The sequence below is a fragment of the Astatotilapia calliptera genome, chromosome 17 (genome assembly GCF_900246225.1).
Source record: "Astatotilapia calliptera chromosome 17, fAstCal1.2, whole genome shotgun sequence".
NCBI classification, from domain to species: Eukaryota; Metazoa; Chordata; class Actinopteri; order Cichliformes; family Cichlidae; genus Astatotilapia; species Astatotilapia calliptera.
The window spans coordinates 24,476,475-24,493,383 of record NC_039318.1 but is presented as its reverse complement, the minus strand read 5'-3'; the positions used below and the strand labels follow the sequence as shown (position 1 = coordinate 24,493,383).

General features: G+C 39.9%; 1 protein-coding gene across 7 annotated transcripts in view; it reads right to left on the bottom strand.

Moving 5' to 3' along the window:
• Positions 1–15,954, bottom strand: part of magi2a (membrane associated guanylate kinase, WW and PDZ domain containing 2a) — a 266,517-nt gene extending 250,563 nt beyond the window's left edge. For 3 of the 7 annotated variants that reach the window (XM_026146239.1, XM_026146241.1, XM_026146240.1), the window contains exon 1: positions 15,441–15,954. In XM_026146239.1, the coding sequence (XP_026002024.1) occupies positions 15,441–15,741 (301 nt within the window). In that variant the 5' untranslated portion in view covers positions 15,742–15,954. The remainder of the gene's footprint in view (positions 1–15,440) is intronic. The other 4 variants (XM_026146234.1, XM_026146235.1, XM_026146236.1 and 1 more) reach the window with 2 other exon arrangements.
• Positions 15,955–16,909: the final 955 nt, after the last annotated feature.

Below are 16,909 nucleotides of genomic sequence, written 5' to 3'. Positions count from 1 at the left end.
TCACTCTCTGGAGCTGAAAATACTGTACTTTTACACTTACTGTCAAAAAAACCCCCAAAAAACATCCACTACACAATACAGGCTCTCTAGGAAACAGATGAGAGTTGCAGTTCCTCTGTCTACAGTTCATTAAAATTCACAGACTTGCTGCAAAAACAGTCTTGCTAATTGCTGGATTACCAAAATCATTCATCAATTATTAAGCTGCACAAGCTCCCTCTCCCACCAGATGAGCACAGGTAAACCGATATCCTCCTGCTCAGACTTCACCTGTGTCTGGCACATAAATAAAAATCCTACTTAGACAGCATGTAGGTGTGTTAATATGCAAGACTTTTAGCCCATCTTTATTTAGAAAACCAGGACTAATAAACTCACCAATTCTAAAGTAATTCTTGACCTAAGTCTTGCCACTTGGTATCCATCTGAGTAATGCCTCCAGGCAGTTATTTGGACTGTTATTATGAAGCCACTAAATAAATGTATGAGGAAACAGCCAATGGTAACGGAGCCATAAACACAGTAAGTCAGAGACCATCCTGAACCAGTCACCCCTAAAGGGAATCTGGGTGCTCTTTTATTCTGCAGCTATGGGCCCACTTTACTCCTTAGAGGGACAAAAGTGCAGATTTGCAAGTTAGTCAATTAACTTGTAAGCTTTTTTTGCATTTTTGTGATACTTTGAGGATTCATCTAAAGCCATTAGTTTTTACAGAGTCCAATACTTTGGCTTTTTACCAAATACCTGCAAAACCAATTACATTCCCATCATCCTCACCTGCACTGTCCATTGACAAAATCATATTATTCAGTGTGTTAAACTGCACTGTCACTGTGACCTCTTAAATAGTTTCCTGCACTCTCACACGAGTTAAAGGGAAAATAAGAATTTTACTTTCACAGAGACAGCTTCACGCATTCTTCTATAAATCAAGTTAACTGTAATTCAATAACACAAAGACACAAACGCACACAAAAACACCAGTGTACTCTGGTATCCAAATTTAAATAATGCACAGCACCACATATGAACACTATACACACACAAGTGTTTACAGCCTACTCATTGCTCAGTCCTTGGAATTCTTCAGCTTGCCACAACAGATGGTTGATGTTGACAAGGAGGGAAAGACAGTCATGTGTGTGTGCGCATGCGTGTTTGTGAGAGTTTGTGAGTATGTTATCCTTATCGTTACCTGTCCCTAGAGGTGAGCCTGGCAGTCAGTGTAACAGAGGCAACAACAACAACAGCATCTCTCCACCAAGCTTCTGTCAAGCATGATTGGACAGGATGTGGTAAGTGGTGCTAAGGCTCCAGGGAGACACACATATATAGACACACACATAGACACAAACACATAAACACACACAGTGGAGGATAGCAGGTCTTTATGCGTGCATGTGATGTGTCTGTTTGTGTATCACACTGTCTGTGTTGAACTTGCTGGTGCTACTTTACACTCTCAGTGGGGTCTCTGACAACAAGACAGATGAGTCTGACTGCACTGACAATCATTACCACCCTCCCAACAACAGTGTGTGTCTCTGACTCAACACAACTTCTCAGGGATTGCCCAGCCCCATCTTTCAAAAGCCCAACAGACCTGCCACCAGTCCAAAGTCATCATCACTCACATCACTCATTCCATTGGCTGGGCATGCACCATTGACTTGATAGTGTCATAACATACCACTTTTCCCTTGAGCTATTGAATAGCCTGCATGGTGCCATGTTATAGACTGTTCTTTGGTATGGATTTCCATGCTTGAGATACAAGTCTGCAAAACATTTTTATCTTAACCTACAGTTTCTGCTGAGACCTGCTCTTTTTGTATGAATCTGCTTAGCTGTCAGCTATGCAGCATGCACAGCTATATGTATAGTTGAAGACAGTGACTCAACTATTGCAGGAGCAGTCCTAATAATGGAAGTCAATATGCAACCAAAGACTTGTAAATAAAATTGGAAGGTTCAGAAAAAAAAATGACATGCCAAGATTTTAATGAACGAGCGTATCTTTTAATTTATGAATCTCTATTAAATTAGCCTCTCTGGCTTCACGCTGTCAGTCAGAAACAAATCATCTTTGCTGATGCAGAGTAAAAAGCAGACTGCAACAATTCAGAAACTGAGGCTGAATCCACGTTTCGTGTCCTGCTAGACACGAACCAAACTGCCGCCACAGCTGTTACTCCATTTCAACCATTATTACACTGCAAATAGAGGCAAGACTGGGTGTTGAGCAGAAGAGACACCGTGAAAGCGCAGGACCTCAGTGCATGAACAGAAACACAGACACATTAGGAGGATTATGTGACAGTAATGTCCAAGAAATGGAGGGATTGCTTCATCTCTATAGCTAAAGACCTCCGTCAGACAAATGTTGCTCGAGGAAAGTGTGACTTATTACACTTTTTGTGTTTCTGTAGACATATTTTTTCAACGTAAGTTAAAATAGTTTGGATAAAGGGCATGATATGCTAAATAGCAAAGCAATCATGTTCGTTATGCTAATTAGCCATACGCAGCTGTGGTGTTAACATGTGACCCAAACATAGTAGCCTTGTAAACGCAGTTGAAAAAAATATCCTGGTAAAAAAAAGAAATCAAAAGCTAACAAATAATGCACTTTATTTTTGTACAAATAAAGTCTATTTATTCAAAACTACAGTGCCTGAAAAATATGCAGTCACAGAGTGAGCAGTTAAGCTGCTGCTGCTCTGCTAGCATAATGCCACCCCTCCTGTGTAGATAAAAATCCCAGACTTTACTACCAAAGATTCAAAAAAAATCCTCAGGCAGACAACCAGGGAAACCAGTTTTGGTTTGGTTAAAATGTCAACACTAAAGCCTTGAAAAATTTTTAGGGTAATCCCAGGGAGGTTCCCGCATTAGGAAAACTCTACCCCCCACCCCCTCCAAGCCAAATCTGAGAAAAATATGTTTTTTCCTTTCAAGCGCTTGAAGCATGAAGGGTTTGTCATTTAAAGAAATTTGTCACATTAGCATAACCCTTTCTACTCTCTCTACCCTCTTTGCCCCAGTATTTCCCAAGCTGCTAGCTTTCTTTAACTTCCAAATTGCCCTAGCAACAGGTTAAAGGGTGGCTTTTAGGGCACATACAGGCCCAACACTACTCTTATACTACAGTAAATACTTGGTGTTGCAGTTTTTGTTTTTTATTTGATCTGTAACATTCATACATAATTCCCAAAAAGTTAATCAATGGCGGCAGTAATGAGACAAAGTTTGAGGCTCAACTTGAGCAACAAGATGAGAATGCTTGTTGTTTTTCTAACGTCTAAAATTAACTCTGAATTATAGAAGTTCACATTTAAAATCAGAGACTCGTCAAAGCCAGTTGTGGCCAATCCTGTGGGAACTCAGGTCTGCTACAACTTTGGCAAAAGCGTATTGAAAGTGACATGTAATAAAAGTGCTGGGCTGACAGACTGACCAGCACTGCTGTCTCTATAGAACCATGGCTGCTGCCATTTCTGACTTGCTAAAGCTCCCCAAGCTCAGGTTGCTGTAATGACTTTCTCTGCCACCAGCTAACACAAAGTGGACAACCAGCTAGCAGACTTGATTGGCTTCAGCTTACCTAAAAACGCTCCTACCTGCACCCCCAACACCACTAAGCGAAGCTCAATCAGCATACGGTTCTCAGTCACGCTGGAGTACAGCCACAGTAAGTGTGTTCTCACTGTAGAGGCAGTGAAAGATACAGTGACAGACTCCATAGCTGGCTGCATCAATCCTTGGTAAAAGCTGAAATAGGAAACTGAACTGGGACATTTGAGTGTGCAGGAAGGATAGAGTAAAAGCAGCAGTAGATGTGATATAAAGATAATTTACCTTGATGCTTCAGCAGGAGCATTTATGATTTTATTTTCATGCAGATTTCCCACTCATGACAGCTCTTTTTGCTCATGGATGTGACTGCTTAGAAACCATTCTGCATGCTTAGCGTATACCTGACTCCTCGCTAAGAAGCAAATAGCAAAAGACGTACTGAAATAGGTTAACATGATTGTGACAGAAACTACAGCGTGGGGGGTGAGAAGCCCGACAATGTGTTAATTTCTGCTTATCAGAACACTCGCCTAGAGTTGCATCAACAGCATCTGCCACTTTGTGTTAATTCTGTGAATTTAAAGTATTAACATCCTGCCCCCTGTTCTCACACAGAGCTTTGCATAGGCGAATCCCTCATCACCACAGCTAGCTGTTTCAGCATACATCACTGCTATGTTTTCCTCTTACTCAATGTGTACACAAATCACCAATCTTAATAGGGATCAGGAGAAGTGTTAAAAGAGAAACAACAAGCTGATAAGCTGCAAGCAAAAATTCCAACATGTATTGCACATTTCAAAAATCAAATTCCAGTTGCTCAAGGCATCGCAAGTCTCCCAACCCTGTTATTAACTCCTGACAGTTATTAACTCATTAGTCTTCCTGATATCAAGATGCATCTTCCGGGGACAGACATGGGTGTTCATTCAGTGACTTAGCTGTACTGTAAACAGCCAGCATACTCGTTCCTTTTCTTCTGTAAACTTCATGGTGAACAATTGAATGCAACATAATGAATGTCTGAACCCAGGAGAGAGACTCTGAAAATGTGCATCATTATTCTTTACTAGCATCTAATCCACAGGGGCCACAACAGCCACATGATGTAGTCTTAATGCCACTCTTACATTATCCATAATGTTCTGCTCTAAGCACAATTCATCATTTCTCTGGGAATGTAACTTTTCTCTAATATTCTTCTTTGTGTTTTGCGGACGTCCTAATTATGTCCTACAGGGCACACCTGATTGCTGATGGCAAACTAATCTAATCCTCACCTCAGAGACTAATAAAAGCCCTGCTATAGTGTGTGTGTGTGTGTGTGTGTGTGTGTGTGTGTGAGAGAGAGAGAGAGAGAGAGAGAGAGAGAGAGAGAGAGAGAGAGAGAGAGAGAGAAAAAAAAAGATAATACCCAAGGATTTCAGTTGACATGAAAAATTAAAGACGCATACATTATGTAGGAAATTAAGTACTTAAACTCATAAACAGTACTCATGTTCGCCAAAAGAATCAAGATCCACGTTTTTAATTACAGAGAAGAACACGGTAAACGCTAACAATCCAGACAAGACATCCCAAGAGAAAGAGAGAACACCTTTAGAGTTGTGGCATTAGTGAAGCAGCAGAACACTGCAAAAGAGAACTTGATGTATTATTCAGAAAGGCCATGGACATCTTTTGGAGATCAACCATGCATGTAAGCCAGTCATTGACCCTGTTCGGTGACTGGAGGCAGAAAGAAGCTAAACAAAGCACAGCTTATTACTGTTTTATTGGAATGTAGCGGCCTCATTGTAAAACAATCAGGTGGCTACATTGCATTAAAGTACTTTAATTACTGGCAGTATGTCTACTTCAACTTGCTCTTCGTTTTAAAGCAAACAATAAAAGTTACATTTAAGGGTGTAAAAGCAAATCAATTAATGGCAGTGCAAAGTGTTTACCTGCTGTAATGCCTTAGTTGTAATACTATGTTACTTATTTCCAATAATTCAAAGATAGTGTGAGAAGGTGTGGAACGATTTTATCAACAACTTTAACAACAAAATTAAAAATCATTACAAAGGTATTTTGTTTCTCTGGCACCAAATGGGAAATAATTACATAACAAAAGAGAATTCAACACGAAAACAAAAAAATTTCATTATCAGTATTGGATGTCAGCCAAAGAGGCTTGTTTTTAGTTGAGCTTAAGGACAGGTACACAATTTCAAAATTGTTTTTCAAGACCACAGAGTCTTGACTAGTCACAGTAGTGTTATCAGTTCAAAATAGTCAGTGTAACAGATGCCACTGTGCTGTCAATGTTTGGAGCTGTTTAAAAAAAAAACTAGGTAGTGCTAGGTTATTCGCTAACGCTAGATTGCTTGGTTTGTCAGTTGCATCCATAAACTGTACTGATTCATCATACTGACAGAGTTCATCTAATTAGCTACAGGATCGTGCAAAATTATTGAGCCACCTCTCATTTTTTATATTTAGCTAGGAGAATTGTAAAAAGGCGCACTGATTAATTGAAACTAGGGCTGCCACAAACGATTATTTTGATAGTCGACTAGTCACCGATTATTTTTGCGATTAGTCGACTAATCAGATCATCATCCATTGGACGTACAGCGTACAGCTTATTGCACCAGCAGCATCTGCTCTTATATAACTATCATTAGCTTACAGCTTTAAGTGTTTAAGATCTGTGCTAACTAAAAATAAAGACAAGATGATAGTTTATTAAACTTCACCGAAACAATCTGCAAATTTCATTAAAATTTAATAAACTCCTTGCTATCTAAAATATAACAGGACACCGGAATAAATTCTCGAGCATCTCACACTTCTGATAATCAGCTGTCTGCTTGACGTTTATTCAGCCGTGTAAAAACTATAACTTTAATCTCAGCCAAACCGATTCACTCAGGAACAAATAAAATACTGGAAAAAGCCAAACAATAACATTTTTAACTTATCTAAGTGACTTATATATCATGTTTAACCTGAGTAGCGAAAGACAGCGGTGTGTTTGAAAATGATCTGCCAGGAGTCCGGTGCTCTCACGGCGCTAGTGAGCCTTGCCCCGGCTAGCTATCGAGCTAGTGGGTAACAGACGTCTCTGAAAACATCGGAGCGCTTTTGAAAATATGTGGTGTCTTGATAAACTGAGCAGATATTTGAAGTTTACACAGCTACATTCTCGCCTGAAAATATGTTAAACGTTTATTTTGTGACCCAGAAAGAATAATAAGAGTAACATTAAAACTAACTAGCTGCCGCCATTGTTGGAAACTGAGCTGGGCTGCGCTATGAATTCTGGGACACCGCTTCTTCTTCTTCGGGGTTTAACGGCAGCTGGCATCCTTGTACATGCAGTGCTGCCATCTTCTGTTTCAGTCCGTTATTACACTCTTAAATCCTACTACTCATTCCTGCGTCTTTTGTGATCTTACAAAGCTTCAAACGACGCGTCGACTATTAAATCAGTCGTCGACGATTTTGATAGTCGACGTAATCGTGACTAGTCGACTAATCGTGGCAGCCCTAATTGAAACATGTGCAAACATACAGTAAATGCAGTATATAAGGCAATATTGCTTGCCTAAGAGGTCAGGCTTTCTTTTAATTTCTTCAAGTAGTCTTCAGTAATAGTTCTCCAGGCCCTTTGAAAGACATTCAAAGCTCATCTTTGGATGATGGCTGCCTTTAGATGATCCCATACTGCTAAAGTAATGTTGAGGTCAGAGCTTGGGAGGCCAGTCCATGATTGATAGGGGTTCATTGTATGTTTCTCTAGTGTTTGGAATTATTGTCATGCTGATAAATGAAGCTGTTGCCAGTCAGATGCCTTCTAGATGTTATTGCATGGCGGATCAAAATCTGACGGTATTTTTCTGCATTTATAATTCCTTAAATTTTGATAAGAGCACCAACAACACTGACCGAAATGCAGCCCCAAAGCGTAACAGAGCTTTACAGAAGCCTGTAAGCACAAACTGTTGTACCTCTCTCCTGATCTCCTCTGTACATGCTGAAGATGATTTGAACCACAAATTTCATAATTTGGATTCATCACTCCATAATACCTGTTGCCACTGATTTTCAGTGCAGATCTTGAATAATATGGCATATCTCAGCCCCTTTTCCCCAGTTTCCTCTCCCCTAATAATGGTTTCTTGACAGTCAGTCTTCTATTGAGACCGTATCTGATGAGGCTTCAGCAAACCACAGATGGATCAAATAAAAGGTGAGATGTATGCAGGATTTAATGGCTTAAACAAAAAAAAGAGTGGCTGTCATATACAAACACTGGACTAAAAAATTCAGTGAAAGACCAGCTGATGTCCAAAGAGATATCTTGAAAGATCATCAATAAAATCTGGGGACTGTTCCCACAACAGTTTCTTTTTGGCATCTTAGTTTAACACTTTTCCACAGGAGTTCAACTAACAGACTAATAACACATTGGATTGTCCCTTGCCAAAACCAAACCACAACTTTGACGCAACGTCCAAAAACCTGGATGGTCCATAACATTTTAGACATAATGCTCCAAAATGCACCAACGGCACACAGTAAAGAGGTCCAACTTAACACCTGTCATTTAACTACAGTATCTAAGTGGAAGAGCTATAATACAAGCCCCACTCATGGGTCTAACATGAGTCTGATCCACTTTTGGAGCTAGCTTTATGCGGCACCTAGAGGGACTGCAATTTTTTAGCACTTCCGCTCTGGCTTCACTTTTCAGCTTCTGAGATTGCCCCTTGTTCAAAACCTCAAATACCAAGAGTTTCTCTCTGTGAGCAAAGGTTTTGTTTACAGCTGGGTTTGAGCAAAACCTTCAGCTACCCTCAAGTACACTGCGAAAACAAACAACGCTCAGAATTTCAAAGCTTATTCTACCCACCCATTATTATGGGATGTTGCTCATCCTTGAATCATATTTGGGTTTATAAATGCAAATTTCTTTGTTAAAAAAAACAACAACTAATAAATAAATAAAAACACACAATAATGAATGAGAACCCAATAAGTAATCTGTCAAGCATTTCTGAATGCGAGGTGCACACTACATTAAGAACAAGGACATCAGAGAAAAAGCTCTGTTTACAGTGTAAACCTGGCAGGTGTGCCTAGAAGCAGATCATCCCCTGCTCTATGCTATATGTAAGAAATAGGGGTGCAACGATATTCGTATCGATATTGAACCGTTCGATACAGTGCTTTCGGTTCGGTACGCATATGTATCGAACAATACAACATTTGTAATTTATTTTATCAATTTTCCTTCTGATGATGCTGTCTGTGTTGAGCGCTCAGTGAATCTGTGTTCGACTACTCCGCCTAGGCTGCACTGTCGAGCGCAGATCCACTGAGCGCTCAACACAGACAGCATAGTCAGAAGGAAGAGCGCAGGGCAAGCTAGCGAGACAGAAGTTAAGCTCTCCTTGCAACAGGCAAATTGAACCTCATTCAGATCTGGCGTTTGGAATTATTTTGGTTTTCATGTGACGTATGACCCTGAAGGTAAGCGAGTCATGGACTAAAGTAAAACAGTATGTTGGATGTGCCATGCAATGCTCAATTACATTGGTGTGAACTAGTGTGTTAGCGCAGTTAGCTCGTTAACGTGTTGGCCGTCTAGCCCCATGCACGGAGCGATCGGCGGTAGCTCGTTAACGGAGATTTGCCGTGTTGTGGCGTTAAGGTCATTTCAACGAGATTAACCTGAAAGCACTAGTGGGAACACAACGAATATGACTGCACATTTACGCCGACATCATCCTAGTGCAAAAACAAGTGGAAGCAGACAAAAAAAAAGCAAGCATGCTACTAACTTTAGCCGAGTCATTTAGACAGCTGTTAGCACATGATTCTCCTTATGCTGCTGAGAATATAGCCCAGAAGAAGCGGATAGTATAGCTTTTATTTTGGAAAGAGCCATTTCTCTGTTATAAACTCTCTTTTCCAAAGATGAGTGATTCCTCAATCAGATACAGGGCTCGCAATATCGCTAGCCCGACATCCCGGAGCTAGCGATTTTTTCAGTCGGGCTACCAAAATCTATCTCTTCCCTGCCCGTCGGGCTATTGTAGGAAAAATATATGTCAATGCTTTTGCATTCTTTCAGAAATGTAGCTGGATAATTATGTCATTGGCATCGGTGAGCCACTGTCAATATGTGACATATTGAAGTCGCGTTTGAATTTACGCTTGTTTTTTTGCTTTCACTTTGCAATCGTGCGAACTGTGTATAGAGAGCGACAGCACTGATCTGTGAGTGATGATAATTTGTGCACCAATTCCTCTGACATCGTCTTATTAATCGTTAGCTTACTATGCAAACATGACAAGTGAAATCTCCCGCAGCTTAAACATGTGAGAGGTTGATCACGCAGAGAATCGCTGAGCTTATGTGAGTGCGTGTGTAAAAGCATTTCAGTTCTGCTGAGCCAAATAAGACAGGTCAGGGTGAAGAAGTGACAGCCAAAGAAAAGCTTACCACAAAACGGAGAAGTTATGACAAATCAGACTATAAGGCAAAAAGAAAGTGCAGCTTTATGGTTTCATGGACAAAAGAATTTCTGTGGCTGCAATATGATGAGCTAAATAACCAGGGCTGCACATAAGTGGTCCGCAGGTGCGCATTCGCTGTCAAAATAAAAAACACGCACAAGGGTTAGGGTTAAATTTAAAAACTGTACTTTTGAGTTAAAATATATATTTATAATTTTAATAAATGACAAATTAAAAATGCATGAACATTTTTTGTATCGAAAAAATATCGAACCGTGACACCAAAGTATCGAACCGAACCGAACCGTGAATTTTGTGTATCGTTGCACCCCTAGTAAGAAAGGAACACTTCAGGCAATGTCTCACGCTTATTCTACTCATAACCGGGATGGATCTTGTGTTAACTTTTTGATCAACTGATACATTATTTAGTCTAATGGAAACCCCTTCAAATTTCCCAGAGTCCAGCTTTAAAATTTGCCCAAGTCAGTGAAAATCCAGAGGCATTCGGGACGCTCTGCAGCGCGTCTAAATTAGTTGTCTCTCTGTTGGCTCTGCGATAGACTGGCAACCTATCCAGGAATGGATGGAATAAAGAATTTGTAAACAGACACATTTACACATCTTTAACACTTTTATCTGAGGATAAGATCTACACACTGAAGCACTAAAGCCTGAAAGTTCAGGTGAAAATCTCAAAACACTAAATGGGTAAGTAGTGCCTTTTCATGTACTGTTGTCATAGAAACATTGTTACCATGAGGCGCCACAGACTAAGACAAATCTTCTCAAAGTTAAATGCGTTTAGCGGCTTAAAAAGAGGGAGAGAGAAAGAGGCAGAGAAGAAATGTTTCTGTAATACTTAATATAAAGGCCACAATCTCAGATCACACACAAAAGCTAGTCCTGATTTGCCACATTTATCTAAATAAAAAGAAGAGGGTTGCATTTATGATTACAGGTCTTATATAATAAACTCTAGACCCTCGAGGAAAGCTGGCTCTGAGATTAATAAACGTACGCTACAGTGGAGCTTGAATGTTCATAATGCCTTTAGATTTTTTTTTATATTTCTGCATAAAACATTATCAGCTGTAATGAATGGAAATGACACATGTGAGGGTCAAGAAGATTTTGGTCACTCTTGCCTGTCACCTTTTGAGAATTTTCCTGCACTCCTTACACAATCTATTCCATTTTGGGACATTGCTGGTTTTCCTTACATGAACTGCTTGCTTCAGTTTCTATTCGATTAAAGTCCGAATTTGGTCGTTCCAAAACATTCTTTTTTACTATTCTTTGGCAGCACAACCTGTGTACTGAGGGTAGCTGTCTTCCTGCATGACTCACTTTGTCTTGAGATTCATTTCATGGATTGGTGTCCTGACATTTTGTCTTAGTATGGTATTTAGTGGTGTCTTCCAAATTGATGGTTCCATCAATGGCAGGGGGGTTCGAAACAGGTCTTAAACCATGACATTACCACCAACGCGGGATGCAGTTCAGATGTCTTCACCTGTCACAGAATGAAGAGTTATTGTACAGCTTTACAGAGAACAGTAGGAATGATTTCCTTAAGCATTCTTTATGGCAGCGAGGTTGAATCAGTCTGAGGGAGAAGGAGCTCCCGTTGCCTCACAAGTGAGGAGTGGGTGTCATGGGTTGTTCATGATGGAGAGCAGTTTGTTCAGCGACCTGCTGTCCCTAACTGACTCAAACGCCTCCAAATTTAACCAATGATGCGTCCAGCCTGGTGGATTAGTTAGTTGATTGAAAGTAGTGTGAAGCAGGGCACTTTGGAAGTGTTCACACTTCTAGAGTAGTAAGTGCGCAGATATAAGCTCACAGTATTTACCTTGTCCTTTATTCCATTTCTAAACTTCTTAAGTTTTTTTTTTTCAAGCTGCTCGACCTCCTCTGATGTGCATGCCAACAAAGTAGGTTTTGAAAATGACAAGAGTGCATAAATTTAACTAAGTTATTTTCTCGGTTATAATTAGAGTACCATCTGGAAACTATGTACTGACATTTTTGTTTTTGTTTATGCGATACCACTTGTCATATTTGCTCAATCCAGCATGAAAGTTGAATGTAAATAGCATTTTCTTCATTTTTGTGACCTGGTAAAAAGTATTACACTTTTTTTTTTTTGCATTATTGTGAAATGTAAAATATATACATATCACTGCTTTAACTTTTTTTCTGTATTTTAGACATCTTTGACAAATCAGTTCAGATTGATCTTGTAAGAAAAGCCAGTGAAGCTTTTATCCTTAATAGCTTTTATCTTTAATGTTCAAACATGACCTCAGATTTCAAAGTGTGAAAAAAAATGCTGGAAGTTGGCCGACAGACCAGAATGCTAAAGTTTTACAACAACAAAAAAAGAAGAAGAAAGAAGAAGGAAAAATCCCAGCGCTTAGACCCAGTGGGGATGTCAGGCTTGGTTGAAACCCTGAGGTTCTTGTCCCATGCTTTCAGTTCCTTTCTGCAAAAGTTCTATTTTAGCCTGAAAAACATTGTTTGAACAGCCTTATGGGTTGTCCATGTGACCTTTTCTTAAACTACAGCCAGGACTCCTTCATGACCTTCTAGAGTACTCCTCACCTCCCTTTTGGACTTTTCTTTATTGGTTAGACATTCCTGGAGAGGACATTATTATTCTTCTATTTTCTTAGTTTGGACATAATGTCAAACTTATGCACAAGTTCAATAAAGAAGTTCTGTATTTGCTCATTCCTTGCCACTTTTTCAGGCCGTCCAACACAATTCTGTCCTCATCACTCTGAGAGCCAATCAGAATCTCCTCAGTGCGCCTTAAATCTCAGTGCTCTTCTACCATTCTGCCTTTCAGACTTTCATACATGCAAGCCAGAACCTTTTCCTCTCCCTCTCATCCTGGCCAAGGAGAGATCTTCATCCAAGTCTCCACCCGCTTCATCTCCATCACCACCAGTGTCTAGATTCTGACTGAACACACCTCACTCCAAGCTCATTCTAAAATTTACAGTTAGATCTTGATGTACAGATACGTTTGTAATACTGAATCGTTTCCTCAATGACTGAACGACCAGCTGACCTCTTTTCTGTCTCTCATCTGTTTAATACTACTTTAATTAATATCTATGCACAAATACAGACATTTCTAGAGTTCACCAACTTTCAAGCAGCACGTGATAAACAAACAACTAACCATAAAGATAAAAAAAAAAAAAAACTTTCATTACACAGTCATATTACCATATAACATCAGAACAAGTGGACTGAACTGTGCTCTCTGACTCGCTCTGCTCAATAAAGAATCTACTGAGACAGATTATAGGAGTTTATGTGCATCTGCTTGAAAGTGAAAATTTTTATTATTGAGCACACAGCTGCAAGGGCACTGCAAAAGCCTGTTTTTCCCTCCAAAATATTTACTTAATGTACATATCAATCATAATAAAAAGAGCTCAACACTGTAAACAACCGATCGCGCAAACACGAGCACAGCTATGGGGAAATATCAATCACTTGGAAAATTGCTGGAGGATATAAATATTTCATGAAAAAAAAGTTAACATTTTAATTTGGTATAGGCTTGGCTGCCTTTTGAATAAATCCCTGGGGTGACGATGAACACACACACACACACACACACACACACACACACTGATACACTTATGCAAGCACACAAGCTAGGACTTTGATCCAAAGCTTCTTACAGGGTTTCGCTGATTTTTCACCCCAAAATGAGATCCCACAGATCCCGGTCCCGGCGTACAACACAAGACACGGAGAGTCATTAGCTGTTGAGATCAAAACCACAGACAGCCAGAGGAGCGTGTCCGTGACATAAGAGCTGCACATCCGGAGGACAAAGCTGACAAGAATGAGATGAGTCTGAACCAGGGACAAGTTAGGAAATTCTTTTTGACTTGTGCTCTTTTTAAAATGTGTGTTCTGGCTACTCCATATACTGCAAAACCAAACATTTCTTCAACAAACTATATAGCCTCTGGACCACATAATCACAGCCTCATGTGTATCCAGCGCAGCTACTACACTCACTTAAGCAATCCACAGCACTTCCCACGTAAAAAAAAGAAGCCCTCTGTAGTAATCCTGTGCAGGGGGGCTTTTGCTGTTTCATTGCACCGAATACCAAGCTAACGGTGACCTTATCATACTTTATGATATTTTTCATTTTCTGTGACACAACTATAATGTTGAAATAGGGACTCTGGGATTTGCTCTAATATTTATAAAATATCCCTTCCAAATCCAATTTAGTCCACTCAGTGAAGCACAAATTGGATAATAAATATTGCATACTTAAATGTGTGCTCTAAAGAAAAAAAAAAGAGAAAAATTATATGTAATTCAAAGGTTAAACTGAAAATATAGTGCAATTTTCTTTTATTTAAGAATCTGGCAAGAATAGCAGAGGTTCCATTTGGGCAAATGGCACATGCATTAAATGCAAAAATGACCAGTTCTCTTCATTTATGATCATCCCCGCAACTCCATGTAGGCGTCCATAAATGGCCAGCAAAATTACCCCAAAAATGACACAATCCTAACAGCTTGCTATTACAGACAAACTGACTAAAACTTATCAAAGTCAGTCCTGATTAATTTTCTGCCAATTAAATAATTGCTTATTTTTCTTCCTCTTTTTTGTTTTTAAATCAGGACATAAAATGTCTCAGTAATTTAGATTTCTAAATATAAGAAAGATCATGTATGACTGTAATATTCTGCTGAAATAAATGTGTGTGCAAGGCTCAATCCAATTTAATCTGATCCAGCATCTCACATAATCCACTGTTTATATCTGTGGTATCATGCCAAATATATTGGATTAATACTTTGTTACACTACTGCAAGTACAGCACGCCTAAAGTAATCCATATCTGTAAGCTAGTAGCTGGGTTCAAGGCTGAAGGAGTTGGCGCAATACTTGTAAATGACTTCTTATGAATTATGAATAACACTGGAATGTGTTTTCTGACTGCCACAACTGTAACACACCCCCTAACTCGGACGAGTGCCAAACACATCAGGAGCACACCATGACCAACACAAAAACACGCCACAAACACCTCTTAGATAATCGTTTCTATACGCCTAATAAGTGTAGCAACAAAATAACGGCATCATTATAATATATATGTGGCAAGTATGTGATTTATTTGCATGGTTTACTGTAAGTATGGAGCCTTGGGGGTAAGCGCATCAGTTTTGGGAAACAATAGGTGCTGTCAAAAGAGAAAAGCGCGTTGAGGGGGGGAAAGCTAACGGTTTTCAAAAAAGAACCGAAAGAAAAACTGCGACATGCGAGAAAGTTGCGCCGAAAGCTTACAAACCTCACCTTGTTTGACACACTTGAGTCGGAGGGGGTCTTTGCTGTGCTTGACCACAGCATGGACGTCCCTGGTGGTGAGTCCAGCCACAGGGGTATCATTGACTTCCAGCAGGAGTTCATCCTGGAAGAGTTTGCCGCTATGGCAGACCGCTCCGCCCGGGAGAAGCTCGCCGATAACCGGGAACTGTCCATTCTCTGCGCCGCCCTTCAACTCCAGCCCCAGTTCCCCCTCCTCATTCCTGCAAAGGACACTCTCGTGGACTTTGTTTGTCCAGTGGTTCTTCTTCTTCTTCAGGGTCTTGGACATGGCTCGAAGAAAGGGAAAATCACATGAGTGCGGCTGTGGAAGAAGTTTTGTCGCTCTCGGAAGTGCCTCAGTGTCACGGCAGCACTGTAAAGTGATCGGTTTCAGTGGTAAACGCCAGCTGTATCCATGTCCTCGCACACACTCACGCGCACAGCAGCTGGATCATCAGCCTGCCTTTGCAATAACTGAGAGCTGCCGAACTTGTGCCGCCTTCAGGGGATATTTTAAAAATCGGAACTCACACGATCGCAGTTTATGCAAACACCATCGCGAACAAGAAAAACGCAGTTTAGGAGAATTTACACTATGTGAATAAGTGATTGTAAGAAACACTACACTTAAAATTTGATAAAAAACAAACAAACAAACAAACAAACAAACATCTGTGTAGATAATGATTAGGTGATAATGATTAGCTCCTGGAGAAATATAGGTGGTTTTGTGTGGTGATGTAAGAAGTTATATTATTAATTAAAAAGTTTGGCATTCTTGTTTTCTATTGTAGGACCTTAACTAGTAAAATGTAGAAAACAAGACTCAAACCAATTGCAATCTGACTGCATCTACCAGCAGAAATGCAATAATATGCAGTGAGATATAGTACTTGTTCTTAATGATAAAACTAGATTATACTTTGTTATTATTTCACTTTAAAAACTTTGCTGACATGTGCAATAGAAACACGTCATCTTATTAAATAAATCAATGAGGCAAATCAGTATTTATCGTTGTAAAACCTTTACTTGCATTCCACACATTCCAAAAAGGAAGTTCATCTTGAGCGCCAAGAATAAAGCGCTTAAAACTTCTCAACTTCGAAATGCACAACATTACCAGTGTCATTTGAAAGCGACATCCAGCTTTGACCAACCCAACTGACCCGGAAGTGAAAGCTGAAGAAGGAGGAGAGAGACAAGGGTTTTCCCAAAATCCAGCTTTCCACGAATAGAAAAAAGAAAAAGGAAAGAGGGGGAGGCAGAGCAGCGGTATTTCCACTGGCATGGCAGCAAAGAAGCGCTAATAACAGGGGGTTTCAAACCACAAATATGTCTCTTCTGTTTGACACTTGTTTACAGACACTTCTAATACTACAGTTTTAAAATAAATGCGAAGTATCTGCCACAGTGTAGCCGGTGAGACCATAACTATAACTTTAAAGATGTGATCA